Raw genomic sequence first — 18,083 nt, 5'->3', positions numbered from 1 at the left:
TCCAATATTAGTATAGCTATCCCAGCTCTATTTTGGTTTCTTCTTGCATGGTATAATGGTATATTTTTTTCCATCCTTTCACCCTCAGTGTATTTGTATCTTTGACCTTAAGATGAGTCTCTTGCAGGCAGCATATAGTTGGGGCATGCTTTTTTTTAATCCATTTTTCTAATCTCTGCCTTTTGACTGGAGAGTTTAATCCATTTATTTTTAAAGTCACTACTGATAATACAGGACTTTCTTCTGTCATTTTGCAGTTAGCCTTTGTAAGCCATATAATTTTTCTTGTCCCTCACTTCCATTAATGCCTGCTTTGTATTTATTTGCTTTTTTGTGTTGTACCATTTTGAGTGCCTTCTCACTTCTATCTGAGAAGTTTTTGTCTGTTTTCTTTGTGGTTACCATGTGGTTAACTGCAGATTTATCACAGGTCTTTATTTCTTTATGCTGCTTTGAACCACGTCTAGTGTCCTTTCCTTTCAATCTGAAGAACTTCCTTTAACATTGCTTGTAGGGCCAGTCTAGTTATGATGAAGTCCATCAGCTTTTGTTTATCTGAGAATGTCTTAATCTCTCCCTCATTTTTGAAAGAGAGTCTTGCTGAATCTAAAATTCTTGACAGGCAGTTGTTTTCCTTCACTACTTTACGTATTTCAACTCACTGTCTTCTTGCCTCCATGGTTTCTGATGAGAAATCCAAACTCAATCTAATTGGGACTCCTTTGTATGTAACACTTTGCTTTTCTCTTGCAGCATTCAGAACTCTCTCCTTGGTCTTTTGCATTCTTCATGTTTAACCTGTTGGGTGTTCTCTGAGCTTCTGGGATGCGCATATTCACGTATTTTGCTGAGTTTGATAAGTCTATCATTATTTCTTTGACTATTCCTTCTGCCCCTTTCTTTCTTCTCCTTCTAGGTCTCCCATAATACATATATTGGTGTGCTTAATTGTGTCCCATAGCTGTCTTAGGCTATTTTTGCTTTTGATAATTCTTTTTCCTTTCTGATCCTCAGCCTGACTTGTTTCAGGTGTCTTATCTTCAGGTTCACTGATTCTTTCTTCTGCCAGTTCCAATCTGTTCTTGTAACTCTTCTTCTGAACACCTTTCATTTCAGTTACTGTGGTCTTCAACTCCAGTAATTCTTTTGTTCCTTTTTAAAATTTCTCTTTACTTAGAGTCTTACTTTGTTCATTGATTTCCTGATATTCTTTATTTCTTTCATTGTACTTTCCTTCATGTCCTTGGGCATTTTTAAGATCACCTTTTTAAAGGCTTTGTTTTGTATGTCCACATTCTTGTCTTCTTTGTTGGTATTTTCTGTATTGTTATCCTCTTCCTTTGGATGGGTCATCATTTCCTATTCCATTGTTTGTATTGCACTCTTTTGTTGAACACTGTGCATTTTATATTTAAAAATGTTAATGCTAGGATTTACTCCCTGTGATGTCTGTTTCCTGGTTGTGTAACCAGTTGTTGATAAGATAGAGGTTTTCTTCAGGTTCAGCCCTCATATTAGGAAGTTCTGCTGAAGGCAATTTCATTGTGCAGGATTTTCCCTGTTTTTCTGGGCCTCTATCTTGTCCTAGGCTCTTGTTTATTAGGGTTTTTGGATTTTCCCTGTTTACAGCAGTTTGTTCTCCTCTTAGTTTCCCAGGAGACAGACCTCCCTCTCTCTGGTATTTGACACAGGCAGGGCTTTGTCCCAGTCTACTGCATCTAAAGTTTTTTATACTCCTTTCATTGTGTCATGCTGCTTTTGCCTGGAGGGCAAATTCTGGGAGGAGGGGCACAATGGAGAGTACTTTGCCAAGTCAGTCTTTCCCAGCCAAAACAGGACCAAGGATCCATGAAGGAGGTGCAGACTGACTCCAGAGTGCCCTGAAGAGGGGATCAGGAAGAGTGCCAAAAGCTTCTCTAATGCTCCAAAAGCTGAGCTTTCCTGGCCTTCCCAGAAAATGCAGCCTTTCAGCTAACTGTCCTCTGCAACCCTGAGGAAGTGCTGCATCTTTTTTTCTTAAAATTTTATTGATATATAGTCACATACCATACAACCATCCAAAGTGTACAATCAGTTGTTCACAGTATCATATAATTGTGCATTCATCACCACATTCAATCTTTGAACATTTTCAATACTCCAAAAAAATAATAAAAATAAGAATAAAAATCAAAGTAAAAAAGAACACCTAAAAGCAGCCCATCTCCCCCCATCGCCCCCCATTATTCATACTCATCTGTCCTATTTTTCTACTCATTTGTCCCCGTTTTTCTACTCATCTGTCCATACATTGGATAAAGGGATTGTGAGCCACAGAGTTTTCTGCAATCACATGGTCATACTGTATAAGCTGTATACTTATACACTTGTCTTCAAAAACAAGGCTACTGTTGCAGTTCAACAGTTTCAGGTATTTCCTTCTAGCTATTCTAGTACACTAAAAACTAAAAAAGCGTTATCTATATAATGCATAAGAATAACCTCCAGAATGACCTCTTGACTTCATTTGTAATCTCTCAGCCTCTGAAACTTTACCTTGTTTCATTTCTCTTCCCCCTTTTGGTTAAAATATATTTATATTATATAATAGAAGGCTTTACGAATTTGTGTGTCATCCTTGCACAGAGGCCATGCTAATCTCTGTATAATTCCAATTTAAGTATATGTGCTGCCAAATGGAGCACAGTGCTGCATCTTTAAATCTCCACCACTTCCACCCCTGTCTGAGGACAGTTGAAACGATGGCTGCCATTGTCTTTGTCTGGTTGGGGTTGAAGCAGTGGTGGCTACCATCTTTGTCTGAAGCAGGTTGAAACAATAGCTGCTCTCAGAACTGGGACCCAGCAATCCAAATTCACTGATCAAAAGCCATAATCACTGATTGGCTGCTCCCACCCCTCTTCTTGGGGTTTACGATTTTTAAGTCCCTTTCTGTCACCAGCAGCTAGCCAGGGACTGGATCCTGCAGCAGTCTGTTGTGATAATGGGGGATGGGCGCTTGTAGCTGCCTGTGGTGAAAGCAATTTAGAGTTCTTTAACTTATCTTCCTCTTGCTTCCACTTTTCCCTGGAGGCTCTGCAGTGTTCTGGCCTCTGGAATTTCAAAATAGTTGTTTCAGACAGTTCCTGCCTGTTTAGTAGTTCTTTTTGTGGGAGAACTGAGTCTTGGTTCTCCCTACTCTGCCATCTTCCCTGGAAGTCCATATTTTAATTTTTGATATACTGAAGTCAGAGCATCAAACATACATTATATTATACCCACACACCTCAACTTCTTGCATCAGGAACAGCAATGCTTAAGCTTGAATGTAGTAGATCTGAAGATCGTATTCATACTAAGTTCTAAACTCAGACTTTTCCACCCTCTTATTTTGATAGATAAACCTCTTATATTCTTCCCTTCCTTTCTGCTCTCACTGCCACTCTTCTGGTTAAGGCCTCAGGACCTCTTGCTTACAACTGACTTCTAACTGATAGCCCCATTTTACATCTCTTCTCTTTTCCTGTTGAACATGGAGTTAAATCCAAATGACCAAACCAAGTCTATCATGATTTGGCCCCATTCTCCCTTTCCATCATTGTCCTTCATAGTCTTGCCTCCTTTGAAATACCTTTATTCCACTGCTTTTAAATCTTAATTTTGCACATCTTTTAAAACTTACTTCAAAATCTGTTCTCTTCTACAAAGGTTTCTTCAAACTACTCAATAGAAAGAAATGGTACCTTTTTATGTCTTATAGCACTTACATCATTTTGGTCTTAGATCATAGTTCTTTTCATTTATATCTCATCCTCTTTACTAAATTGTAAATTCCTTGAGATTAGGAAGTGTCTTGTTTACTTACTCTGTCATTTCCCATGCATGGCTCACTTATATATGTATAATGGAAAGAATCAATATAAAACAAAGTTTAAGTTCCAGCTCCACCAAGAAACACACATGCCCAGTTATTTCGATTTTTTGCAATTCCAGATTCCTAACCTTCAGAATGCAGAAAATGCCCCTTCCCTTGCAAATTTGTTTTAAGGATGAAAGGGATAATCTCTTCTCTTGTTTGACAGCCCTCAAATTTTCATTCTTTTTTCCTATCTCCTTCAAAAGTATCTACCACAGTACCTTGAAACAAAGCTCAATTAATATCAAAGCTCAGTAGTGCCCAAAGGCATTGAGAGCCTGAACTAGGGTAGTGTTACAGGGAATTAAAAGGCAAAGGTAAATGTGAAAGAATATTATAAGCTAGAATTAACATGAATCAGTGATTTGTTGGGGGAAAGAGTGGCTGATATTTTGAAACTGGGAGTATTATGCCATTTAATAAAGAAAAATAGGAAGCAGGGGAAGATGATGGCATAGGGAGGTGTGGAATTTAGTTAGTCCTCTGAAGCAACTAGCATATAGCCAGAAACAACTAGTAAATACTCTGGAACAACTGTTGGGAGACATCTGTGACTGGACACACATCGTGCACCAGTCTGGAATGGTTGGAATGACTGAGATTGCAGCATAAGAACTGTAAGTAAAGCTCCCCAAATTGTGGAGCTGGCGCCCCTCCCCCACCAGCACAGTAGGCCGAACTGAAACACTACCTTGTAGGAAAAGCAGCAGTCTACTAGGAGGAAGGGAAGGTAGCTCAACCAAGCTCCAACTGTGGTTTTAGTTGATGAATTTGGACTACTGAATACAAACTACAAGCACAGATAAACCAGGAGCAAGTAGGAGAGGAACCTGGAGGTTTCTCCTGGCACAGAGGATCCAGGGCTGACAGAAAAAAATACATAAATAAAAACAGAGGCTTTTGGAGTTGGCTGAGCTCAGAATACTGAAAAAGGGCTGTGTGCCAAGAAAAGGGGCACATAGAACTGGGCACCAACTCTGGTTCTTGACTGGTAACTTGGGGGCTGGGGACTGGCTTTGCAAAGGAGAGTCCCTTTTTTCCTTTTCTTCTCTCATTCTAAGTAGCTCATTAGTGAAAGCCTCAGGCATTTTCAGTTGTCAGCATTGACCCAGGCAAGGGTGGAGCTTATATAGTTAGAGAGACAAAGGAAGAAGCCAAATGGCGGAGATAAATCCCTGAAGGGCTTATCTTCCCTAAGAAAAGACGGAGGTGGGACCCAGCTCAAATGGATGCCATCCCTCAGAGAACTCAGACCCTAGGGCCTGCTGGAGGGGGAGAACCAGAAACAGCTTCAGCTTGGCTTCTGACACAGCCTCTGGCAGGGACAGGGTCTACTGACAAAGACAATGCACCTCTTTATGCCATCGGGGAAGTGTGGGCTGACAAGGGCCACCTGCTTGGCAGAATAGGAAAAGCACAGCATCTAGAGGCCTCACAGGAAAGTCTGACAACCTTCTGGGTTTCGTCCTCAGAGAAACCTGATGCTGATTATACCTCTCCCTAAGACCTGGGCCCATCTGGTCTGCAAAAATCTGATTGGGGTAATCAAGGACACGAGATACCTAGATAACGAAAAAATTATGAATGACACCAGAAAAGACGAAGATATGGCCCAGTCAAAGGAACAAACTTACACTTCAAATGAGATACAGGAGTTGAAACAACTAATTAAAGATCTTCAAACAAATTAAATCAATTCAAAAGTCTAATCGACGAGTTAAGGGAAGATATGGCGAAAGAGATGAAGGACATAAAGAAGACATTGGAAAAAAAAGAAGAATTTGAATGTGAAAAAAAAACAATTGGAAGAACTTAAGGGTATGAAAAGCACAATAGAAGAGATAAAAAACACAGTGGAGACATAAAACAGCAGATTTGAAGAGGCAGAATAAAGGATTCAGGAACTAGAAGACAGGACATCTGAAATCCTCCACAAAAAAGAACACATAGGGAAAATAATGGAAAAATATGAGCAGGGTCTCAGAGAATTGAATGACAACATGAAGCACATGAAAATACGTGTCATGGGTGTCCCAGAAGGAGAAGGGAAGGGAAAAGGGACAGAAACAATAATGGAGGAAATAATCACTGAAAAGTTTCCATCTCTTATGAAAGACATAAAATTGCAGATCCAAGAAGCGCAGCATACCCCAAACAGAATAGATCCAAATAGACCCACTCCAAGACACTTAATAATCAGATTATCAGATGTCAAAGATAAAGAGAGAATCCTGAAAGCAGCAAGAGAAAAGTGATCCATCATATACAAAGAAAGCTTGATAAGACTATGTATGGATTTCTCGGTAGCAACCATGGAGGCTAGAAGGCAGTGGCATGATATATTTAAGATACTGAAAGAAAAACTGCCAACCAATAATTCTATATCCAGCAAAACTGTCCTTCAAAAATGAGAGAAAGTTTAAACTATTTTCAGGCAAACAGATACAGAGTTTGTGAGCAAGAGACCTGCTCTACAAGAAACACTAATGGGAGCACTACCAGCAGATAAGAAAAGACAGGCGAGTGGTTTGGAGAAGAGATTAGAAATGAAGACTATCATGAGAGTAAAAAGAGAGAGGGAAAATAAAATAAAATAAATAATAAAATAAAATAAAATATAAATTCCCAAAGTCAAAATAGTAGACAGTAGACATTACGTTGAGTGAAATTAGCCAGAAACAAAAGGATAGGTACTCTATGGACTCATTAATACAAACTAACATTGATGAGTGAAATTTTTAGAGTTAAAGGTGATAAAACAGATTATTAGGAGATAGAAAGAGGTTAGAAACTGGGCATTTGATGCTGAAGGAGTACATAAGGGTAAAGAGGATTGATTGTATGGATCCAGAAATGTATAGCATAATACTGTGTGATGCTTGCAAAATATTGTAAATACTCTGAACAAAGATGAATGTGAGTATGGTTGAAAGTGGAAGATGGGGCATGTATGACACCAGAAGGAAAGATAGAAGATAAAGACTGGGATTGTATAACTTAGTTAAACCTGGAAGGGTCAGTGATGGTGATTAAATGTACAAATATAAGAACGTTTTTAAAAGAGGGAGAACAAATAAATGTCAACATTGCAAGGTGTTGAAAATTGGATGGAACAAGGGAAAAAATACAATCAATGCAAACTAGAGTCTATAGTTACTGGTAACATTGTAAGATATGCCCATTAATTGTAACCAAGGCAATATATGAAAGCTAAACGTGTAGGTGGGAGTTTATAAGGGAGTGATACGAGACTTTTGGTAGTGGTGTTGTCTGACCTTTTCATTGTATTTTAATTTATTTTTATTTTTCTTCTAACCTTTATATTTTTATTCTGCATGTTTTTCTCCTTTTCCTCTTTTTTTGTGGAAGAAATGGAAATGTCCTTATATAGGCTGTGGAGGTGAATGCATAACTATGTGACTATACCAGGAATCATTGATTGTTTACTTAAAATGGATTGTATGGTATGTAAATAAAACTGTTTGAAAAATAAACAGAAGGATACAAGTGCTGGAGAAAATGTGTAGAGAGGGATGTACCTATTAACTGTTGGTAGGGAAGTAGGATGGTGCACCCATCTGGAGGGCAGTGTGGTGGTTCCGCAGGAAGCTAACTATGGGGGTGCCATATGGTCCTGCAACCCTGTTATTGGGTATATACTTGGAACAACTGAGTGCAGGGACATGAATGGACATTGCACACTGGTGTTTATGGCAGCAGTATTAACAATTTGCAACAAATGGAGGTGACCTAAGGGTACATTGACCGATAAATGGAATGGTGAACTGTGGTGTATACATTCAATGGAATATTGTGCAGTGGCAAGAAGAAATGAAGTTGTGAGGTATGCAGCTAGGTGAATGGACCTTGAGGACAGTATGTTGAGTGAAATAAGCCAGAATCAAAAAGATAAACATTATAACACATTACTAATATGGACTAACTGTAGTGTGAAAACTCTTAGAATTGAATCTGAGAACATAGGTTATCAGGGGAAGGCTTATAGTAAAGCTTACAGCTTACAATCTAGGACTTGGTTAGGACTAAAGTAAGCCAGACTAAAGGGAAGAGGATGATACTGAGTGTGTTTTAAAACTTCAACTCCTATGTGAGACCAAAAGAAGAGATGTTTATTTGGTAGAAAACCTGTATTTTCTGTAGCACGCTATATAGTTTAATTTGTATGGTCAGTTTATTCAAACACCGTAATTACATGGAACCTTGAATAGGGGGTAAGAGCTGGTTTGTTTGTACAGGTTAGCATGAAGCCCCAATACATCCCGGAGTAATTTGGGCAGAGAATAAAAATGTATTTGCAAAGCCCCCTTGAGGGACTGGGGAAAATTTGGAAATATCAGACTTCCTCACCTGGGGAATTCCTGATATTCTCACAAGCATTGGGACTACCATTGCAGTAGGCCAAGCCCTGATCTTGGGGTTTGCTCTTATGAAGCTTATTTCTGCAAAGGAGAGGCTAAGTCTAATTATAATTGTGTCTAAGAGTCACCCCCAGAGAACCTCTTTCATTACTCAGATGTGGCCTCTCTCTCTAAGCCAACTCTGCAGGTAAACTCACTGACCCACCACACACACACACACACACACACACACACACACACACACAATTGGACAGGACTCCCAGGGATGAGCCTCGACCTGGCATCGTGGGATTGAGAAAGCCTTCTTGACCAAAAGCGGGAAGAGAAATGAAACAAAATAAAGTTTGAGTGGCTGAGAGATTTCAAATGGAGTCGAGGTCATTCTGGAGGTTATTCTTATGCATTTTATAGCTATCCTTTTTTAGTTATTAGTGTATTAGAATAGCTAGAAGGAAATAAACTGTTGAACTGCAACACAGTAGCCTTGATTCTTGAAGATGATGGTCTAACTATATAGCTTATATGGTGTGACTGTATGATTGTGACTCACACTCCCTTTATCCAGTGTATGGACTGATGAATAGGAAAAAAGAGGACAAACAGTAAATGAATACTAGGCGGGGAAAGGAGTATGAGATGTTTTGGGTGTTCTTTCATACTTCTATTTTTATTCTTATTTTCATTTTTATTTCTTGGAGTAATGAAAATGTTCAAACAATTGATTGTGATCATGAATGTACAACTATATGATACTGTGAACAATTTATTGTACACTGGATGATTGTAAGGTATGTGAATATATCTCAATAACATTGCTTTAGAAAAAGAAGAAAAACAGATGAAGAACTTGTTAAGGAAATGAGTCAAAGGCAATATTCTAGGCAATACTGTTATAAAGGAAAAGCTATGGAGGACATGAGTAACCTCATGGATTCAGTGGAAATGATCTGGGACACCAATAGTGAAAGGCTGAGTTAAGAAACTTTCCTTTTGTAATAAGTTATATTGCCACCAAATGATATTTAATTCTTATTATAGTTTTTTAATGGGAAATTCTGGATCACACCACCATGCTCTTATTGCACATATTAGTCAATTCTGAAACAAGGGAGGTCCTAAAATACTTTCTAGTTAACCTTTTTGTATTTCTAACTTTAGAGTCACATATAAATCATGTATTTTAAAACAACCTTAAAAATAATTCAGAAGGTAAATTACATATTATAGACATACATTTTTGACTGTTCTCAAGTCATTTCTGACATATTTCTGATTTGCAGTTATTCTTATTTGAACCCGTAATTTTTGAAGTAAGCTTTTTTAGTCCATTAAATTAAGGTTAGATAAAGATGTACAACATAAATTTTAAAATAAAATATCTGTAATGATTTTAATTAGAAAGTCATGCAAGCATTATATAAAAATTAAAACGACAGAATTGTACAGAGAGTAAACTGTTAACTTTTCTCCCCTTGTTCCTTTACTTGCCCCACGTCCCTTAGTTTGCTTTACATTTTTTATGCATTTACAAATTCATGTGTGTATTTAATTTTTGCTAGTGTTGGAGATTGATTTTATTATATTTGTTGTTCTACAACATGTTTTTCATTAACTATGTCTTGGCTTCTCTCCATGAAAGTGTATGTGGTTTCAATTAATTCAGTTAAATCACCAAATACCAAATAAATTTTGAGGTTTTGTTATTTACATTGTGTAGATAAACTAGTAGATTTTAGCAGAATACTTTTCAGCCATTAAAATTTTTAGATAGAAGTGTGGACCCAGGTGTAAATGCAGATAGTTTTACATGGATTATTTATTACAGTGAGAAAACACTGTAGCTAAAATTTTAGTTGTTAGTATATGAACATTACTTTATAGCTTTGAAGGGCTTGTGTGTGACTTCTTTAGCCATGTGAGCATACTGGTGTTTGTATAACTATGTAATATATTTTCTCACCATAGGAAATGATGGTTTGTGGTTTCATGTGATTTTCAGGTAACGTTGGAGCCATAGCTAGAGATCAGTAACAATCTAAAACAATGCACTTGTTAGGATTATCTGCTGTAAAACAAAATACCAAGGCTGGGTTTCTTTGAGCCTTTTCAATATTGGTGCCACACATCATTCCATGAAGCCCATAAAGTTACTGGTGCCCCCATAACTTTTCCTTTAGAATAGTATTGCCTAAACTTGGCATACTAAATAAATAACTCTTACCATATAAGACATTGGAGCCATACTTAATGTGTACATATTAAATTACCATACTCAATTAGCAAAAAGCTGTTACTGTATCTTCACAAGCACTCAGATTTGAGGTGGTGTATGAAATCATATGTAGTTGGAGAATGAAAATATTACCTCTAAATTTTCATTAATGTGATATACTGCTTTGTTTCCCTTTATTTCATTCATAGATGCCATTTGGAATGAACAGGAAAAGGTTGAACTTTTTACAGAAAACTTTTGTAAAGTATGTGGAGTGGTGTTACAGTTTGAATCACAAAGGATTTCACATTATGAGGTAGGTTGAAAATTTGAAAGAGGACCCTAAAGCAGGTAAACTTCATATGTGTCATCTTACTTGATTCTTATGTAAACCTATGAAGAAGGTGGTATTATTTTCCTTCGATGGATCAGGAGACTGGCTCAGAGAGGGAAAGTAACTTGCTACCTTAAGTTTGGGGAATTAATATTTAAACTTGGGTCTTTTTTACGCCAAAGCTTTTTTTTTTTCTTCACACCATTCTGCCTACCTTTGTATCCATCAAGCCACTGTATCCTTCGCCCTTGTAGTAAATATAGGGGAGTCATTATAAAGCTTGAGCAAGAAACTATTAATGTGAATCAATGGATGTTGTAGAACCTCACAGTCTTCAAGTAAGGCTGTAAAAACAATATGAATCAGCCTTACATTTGCTGTAGCCACGTGTTTTTAGGCACAGAACCATAGAAATCTAGCAGTAGAAGACAGAATGTTTAATATTCTTACTCCCTTAGTTTATAGATTAGAAAACAGACCCAGAGGGTCTAGTCATTGGCATGACTAATTCTAAAACTTACTTCTTCTGATTTCACATCCAGACTTCTTTCCCTTCTTTTGGTGTTGCTTCACACATTTCTGCATCATTGGATGAGTTATTATATCTCTTTCATATCTGGTATCTGGGTTACCAAAAGTACTAGATGAATTTATTTAATTGCTACATAATGCCAGCTCTATTTTTAACCACCTCATCTAGTTTTCTCGTTGCTAGTCTTATTGATAACCATATTATAGTCTTTATGTTATTTGAGATTAAATTGCTGTAATTACAGATGCAGAAAGTATATTTACTGTCAATTAAGAGGACCTCTATTCAAGTCTTAACTCCACCACTGAGTAGTTGTATGACACTAGACGGTCACTTCACCCGAGTATGTTTCTTCACCCTGCAATATGGTGGTATGGTAGATTGGATTGTGTACCCCAGTTTAGAAATGTTCTTTATCTTGATCTGCATTCTGTTGAGTGTGGATCCATTTTGAATAGGATCTCTCAAAGATGTTACTTCATTAAGGTGCAGCCCCACTTAATCAAGTTGGGATTTAATCTGGATTAATGGAGTCCTTTATAAGCAAAATAAAATTCAGACCTAGAGAAAGCCACAGGAAGAAGTGGAAATCAACAGAACTCCAAAGAGAATGAAGACACCGTCACATACATTGCCATGTGACAGAAAAGTCAAGGACCAAGGATTGCCGGCAGCCAGCCCCAGAATGCCACAGTATTCTGGGAGAAAGCATCACCTTGCTAAGGTTTCGAACTTTGGACTTCTCCTAGCCTCAAAACCGTAAGCCAATAAATTCTCATTGTTTAAGCCAACCCATTGTATATTTGTTTTCGCAGCTAGGAAACCAAGACAGTTTTTGGTACCAGAAAGTGGGGTGCTGCTATTACAAATACCTAACAATTTGGAAACAGCTTTGGAATGGGGTAATGGATGGAATTGGGAAGAATTGCAAGGCACTTGATAGAAAACAGATTCTTGATTGCTTTAAAGATATGGACATTAAAGATACTTCCATTGAGGCCTTAGAAGGAAATGATGACCATGTTATTGGAAACTGGAGGAAAGGCGGTCCTTGTTTTAAAATAGCAAAGAACTTGATGAAATTGTGTTCTGATGCTGAAAGTGGAACTTGTCAGCGATGAACTAGGATGTTTAGCCAAGGTGATTCCCAAGTTAAGTGTGGAAGGTGTAGCCTGGTTTCTCCTTGCAGCTTATAGTAAAATGTGAGAAGAAAGGATATAGCTGAGAATTAAACTCTTAAGCACAAAGGAAACATAAATTGATGATTTTGAAAATTTTCAACTTATCCAGGTAGTGTACTGTGAGATGAGGGCCAGAAGGAGCTCTAACACAGCCCTCCCTGTGCTTTCAGCAAGTTACTCCCCAGAGGACAGGGCTCCATATGAGGGTTAACTGAGTAACTGTTTGCTAAAGATGGTGTCACTGATCGTGTATTCAGCCATTTTAGTGGAAGTCAGGATTGGAAATGCAGTTATCAAGGAAGGATCTTTGGAAAGTTATTTTGTCTCATGGTTTGGACCCCCTTAAAATGCACGCAAAGCCAACAAGCTTTTTTTCAAAATTTGTATGAGCAGAACCACTGCCAGCCTGGACTGAAAGAGACAGAGAAGGGACAAATTGAAGGAAGTTCAAGGGCAGAACTATGGAAGCAAAGTCTGGACTGAAGAGATCTCAGGCCAAGAGAGCAGGCCCACCCACATATGTGGAAAGTGTGGGTCTACTCTTGCGCTTGGAGGAGGCAGGCCATCTGCCCTTATGCTTGGAGTGGACAGGCCTTGCACTCGAGTGTTCATGGAGAGTGCCACCACCCCATTGCTTGGAGATGGTGGGGCCTATGCACTAGGTTTGCGGAGACCCTGGCCTGATTTTGATGCTCGTGAGAGAGGGTGGAGCCTTGTTCAGGGAAAGCATGGCTGCTGAGCAAGTGCTTGGGGGCAAAGCTGTCATTCCATCAGGACCAGAGGATAAAGCATCAAGCTACAGACCTTGATATCTAATGGAGTTTGCCCTTCTGGGTTTTGGACTTGTTTGGGACCCAGGACCTCTGATTTCCTTACAGTTTTACAATTTCTCTTTTCTGGATTGGAATATGTTTCCTATGCCTGTCCCACCATTGAATTTTGGAAGCAGATAACTTTTTCCCAGTTTACACAGGTCCATCATTCAGAGAAATTTTGCCCCAGGACAACCACAGCCATAACTGATTTTGATGAAACTTTATATTTAACATTGTTGTAAAATGGCTTAAGGTTTTGAGATGTTTTGATGGAATGACTGTGTTTTGCATGTGGGAAGTACATGTCTTTTTGGGGTCCAGAAGGCAGACTGTTGTGGATGGAATTTTCTACCACAGTTTGGACATGTTCTTGGTCTTAGTCTACATTCTGGTGAGCATGGGCCCATTTTAAGCAGGATCTCTTGAAGATGTTACTTCAGTGAAGGTGTGGCCCAACTGAATCAGGTTGGGCTTCAATTCGCATTACTGGAGTCCTTTTTAAATAAAATGAAATTTAGACATACATAAAGAAAGCTGCAGGAAGAAGCTGGAAGTCAGTGGAACCCAGAGGAGAAAGAAGGCACCCACATGTGCATTGCCATGTGACAGAAAAGTCAAGGACCCAGGATCACTGGCAGCCAACCCCAGAGCACCACAGTTTTGGGGGAGAAAGCTGATGCCTCGATTTTGGACTTCTAGCCTCAAAACCATGAGCCAATAAATTCCCATTGTTTAAGCCAAACCATTATAAGGTTTTGTTTTAGCAGCTGGGAAACCAAGACAGAGGTAGTAAAATCTCTCTTACTATAATTGTTAGAATTAAGCGAAATCAAATATTTGAGAATGCCTAGTACATCCTCAGACCCCATAGCTCAAATATTTGGAATTAGTAAAGAGATACAGACAATCAAGTGGCCCTATAATAACCGGGGTTGGCTCCATTTAAATTTAAATTTTACAAATAGTCTTTTGGAGGGATTATAAAGTACTACTCTGTGTGGAAAATGCCCCAAAATATAATAAAATAAAAATCAATCATAATTCTACCACTTATAGCCAACTATCATTTAATTTCTCTTTTGTTTATGTGATTCCAATATGCTTTCCAAACACGTATACCCATTTTCACAAAAGAGAATCATATATGTTGTTTTGTACTTGTTTTTTCATATAAGAGCATATTCTAGACATTTTGCCACATGATTAAATCTTTTTCTGTTCTCTATATTAATGGCTATAAAATACTATATTATGTAGGTGCTTAGCATAATTTTAAATTTCAATTCCAATGACATCTATAATTTGGGGCTTAAGCTTGTTAAATCACCAAATCAGAATATGCATGACTTTCCATAGATTTGAAGCATTTCCATTTAAATATTCTAGTTGAAATGGTGATTTGTTTTTCTTTCCTATACAGCTAGGTTCATACTGCCAGACTATCTCAGTATAGTATTTACCGTACATGTAATATATGACAGTGCTGCAGAAGTTTTGAATTTTAATGAGATCATATTTGTTAATACTTCCCTTTGTATTTATGCTTCTTTTGTATTAAAGAAGCCATTCTCTATACTTGTGCCATAAAGATACTTCCCTCTTTTCATCTAAATCTCTTAAAAGTTTTAGTTCTCACATTAAAGTATTTAATCCATCTGTTACTGATTTTTGTATATGGGGGTGGTGACAACATTTTTTTTCATAGATAGTCAGTTGTGCCAGTATTATTTATTGGACAGCCCATCTTTTCCCTGCTATTTGTAGTGGCTCCTCTAACATACATGTTATTCTGTTTTATTATATTGGTCTATTCACCTATATCTACAACAAATACAACTCTTTACAATAGCCTTAAAATAAGTCAATATCTGTGAGGGCAAATTTATGTGACAAAAAATCCACCATACGGAGGAGCTAAGATGGTGGCATAGAAAGGAGAGGAAGCTAGTTAGTCCCCCTGGAACAACTAATAAACAACAGAAACAACTAGTAAATAACCTGGAATAACTTCAGGGAGACAAACATGACTGTCCACTCATCATACATCAAACTGAATTGGGAGGAATGCCCAAGATCACAGCATAAAATCTGTAAGTAAAAACTGTGGACCTGAGCTGAGAGCGTCTCCCTCATGGAAGCTTCACGGTGCTAGAGAGAATCACTCTCTGAACAAGCGAATATACCTCAGCCCAGCTCCAACTGGGCTTTAATGTTAACTGCTCAATACAGACAGCGAATCCCCAACAAATAGATAGAAGCTTTTGGTGACGACTGACCTTGGAGAGTCAGGGGCAGTATGTGTCTCGGGACGGGGAGCCCAAAGGATTGGGTGCTACCTCTGGCTGACAGGTGAATCTGGGGGCTTTCTGTCCCTTTCTATCTCTGTCATCCTGGGTGGCTCAGTAGAGAAAGCCTCAACCATTTTTGGCTTGCAGTGCTCTGCAGTAGAGAAAGCCTCAGCCATTTTAAACTCACGGCACTCTGACCCAGACAAGGGTGGAGATAGCAGAGTCACAGAAACAAACTATATGCAAATGACCTCTCTCTAAGGGGCATAGCTTCCCAAGAGGAAAGAGGAGAGGCCCAGCTCTACTACCTGCCTTCCATTCAGAACCAGACCCCAAAGCCTGGGGGAGGAGAGCCATGGGCCACACCCCCTTACACCAGCCCATGACAGGCTTACAGGTGCACCTGCTGGGCAGAAAAGCACAGGGTGTGTCAATCCTCTAAGACATGCTATCAGGGAAACTGGATACTGAATATTTCCTCCTTCAGTGACCTGAGCATGTTCTTGTCTGGGAAAACCTGATTGGGGTGGCCTAGGAGTTCAGATTCCTAGGCAACAGAAAACTACAACCTACACTAAGAAAAACGAAGTTATGGCCCAGTCAAAGGAACAAACTTACACTTCAACTGAGATACAAGAATTTAAACAACTAATGCTAAATCAATTCAAAAAGTTAAGAGAAGATATGGCAAAAGAGATAAAGGCTATAAAGAAAACACTGGGTGTACATAAGGCAGAAATCAAAAGTTCAAAAAAACAACTGGCAGAATCTATGGAAATTAAAGGCACAAAACAAGAGACAAAAGACACAATGGAAACATACAACAGCAGATCTCAAGAGGCAGAAGAAAACACTCAGGAACCGGAGAACAAAACACCTGAAAGCCTACACTCAAAGGATCAGATGAAGAAAAGAATGAAAAAATATGAGCAACATCTTTGGGAACTTAGGGACAAAACAAAGTACAAGAATGTATGTATCATTGGTGTCTCAGAAGGAAAAGAGAAGAAAAAAGGGGCAGAAGGAATAATAGAGGGAATAATCAATGAAAATTTCCCATCTCTTACAAAAGACATAAAATTACAGATCCAAGAAGCGCAGCATACTCCAAACAGAATAGATCTGAATAATCCTGCGCCAAGACACTTAATAATCAGATTATCAAATGACAAAGACAAAGAGAGAATCCTGAAAGTAGCAAGAGAAAAGCAATCCATCACAAAAAAAGGGAGCTTAATAAGACTATGTGCGGATTTTTCAGCAGAAACCACGGAGGCAAGAAGGAAGTGGTGTGATGTACTTAAGATACTGAAAGAGAAAAACCGCCAACCAAGAATCCTATATCCGGCAAAACTGTCCTTCAGATATGAGGGAGAGTTCTAAATATTCTTTGACAAACATACAATGAGAGAGTTTGTGAACAAGATACCTGCCCTGCAGGGAATACTAAAGGGAGCACTACAGACAGATAGGAGAAGACAGGAGTGAGAGGTTTGGAAAACAATTTTGCGTGATGATAGCACAGCAAAGTAAGTACACTGAACAAAGATAACTGTGAATATGGTTGAAAGAGGAAGGTTAGGAGCATATGGGACACCAGAAGAAAAGAGGAAAGACGAAGACTGCGACTGTATAACTCAGTGAAACCTAGAGTGTTCAACAATTGTGATAAAATGTACAAATATGTTTTTTCACGACTGAGAACAAACAAATGTCAACCTTGCATGTTGTTAAAAATAGGGAGGTATGGGGGAAAAATACAATCAATGTAAACGAGAGAGTATAATTAACAGAAGCATTGTTTTATGCTTCCTTTAATGTAACAAAGGCAATATACCAAGGTAAATGTAGTTAAGAGGGGGTCGTAGTGGAGGGGTGTGAGACTCTTGGCGTCGGTGGTGGTGTCTGACTCCTTATTCTACTTTGATCTAAGGTTATCTTTCCTTTTGCTGCTTCCTAGCTGTCATGTTTTTTTTCCCTCTTTCTTTTTTCTTTTTCTTTTGCCTCTCTACCTTCTTTGACTCTTCCTCCTGCTTTGTGGAAGAAATGTAGATGTCCTCATTGAGATAGTGGTGAGGGTGGTGAACACATAAATATGTGACTATATAGGGAACCATCTATTGTTTACTTAGGATGGAATGTATGGTGTGTGAACAAAACCATCTTAAAACAAATGGGTTGATGACAAAACCTTGAGGGCAATAGACTGAGTGAAATAAGCCAGACACATAAGGACAAATATTTCAGGGTCTCACTGATAGGAACTAATTATAATATGTAAATTCATAGACATGAAATGTAAGTTACCAAGATATAGAACGAGGCTAAAGAATGGGAATGGTTACTTAATATGAGCAGAATGTTCAGCTAGGATGAACTTAAATGTTTGGAAATGAACAGAGGTGATGGTAGCACACGTTGTGAGAATAACTAACAGTGCTGAATGG

General features: G+C 38.4%; 1 protein-coding gene and 1 non-coding gene across 3 annotated transcripts in view; one reads left to right on the top strand and one right to left on the bottom strand.

Annotated features, from left to right (window-relative positions):
- The window catches only part of ZMAT1 (zinc finger matrin-type 1), a 69,598-nt gene that overhangs the window by 16,706 nt on the left and 34,809 nt on the right, over positions 1 to 18,083 (top strand). For both annotated transcript variants that reach the window (XM_037822515.1, XM_037822514.1), the window contains exon 2: positions 10,696 to 10,802. In XM_037822515.1, coding sequence (XP_037678443.1) covers positions 10,696 to 10,802 — 107 coding nt within the window. The remainder of the gene's footprint in view (positions 1 to 10,695; positions 10,803 to 18,083) is intronic.
- Positions 2,581 to 2,684, bottom strand: LOC119523871. The gene has a single exon (XR_005214680.1). It is a non-coding gene; the product is annotated as a U6 spliceosomal RNA (small nuclear RNA).

Source organism: Choloepus didactylus, chromosome X, assembly GCF_015220235.1.
Source record: "Choloepus didactylus isolate mChoDid1 chromosome X, mChoDid1.pri, whole genome shotgun sequence".
NCBI classification, from domain to species: domain Eukaryota; kingdom Metazoa; phylum Chordata; class Mammalia; order Pilosa; family Megalonychidae; genus Choloepus; species Choloepus didactylus.
This window is presented reverse-complemented; position numbering and strand designations above follow the sequence as displayed.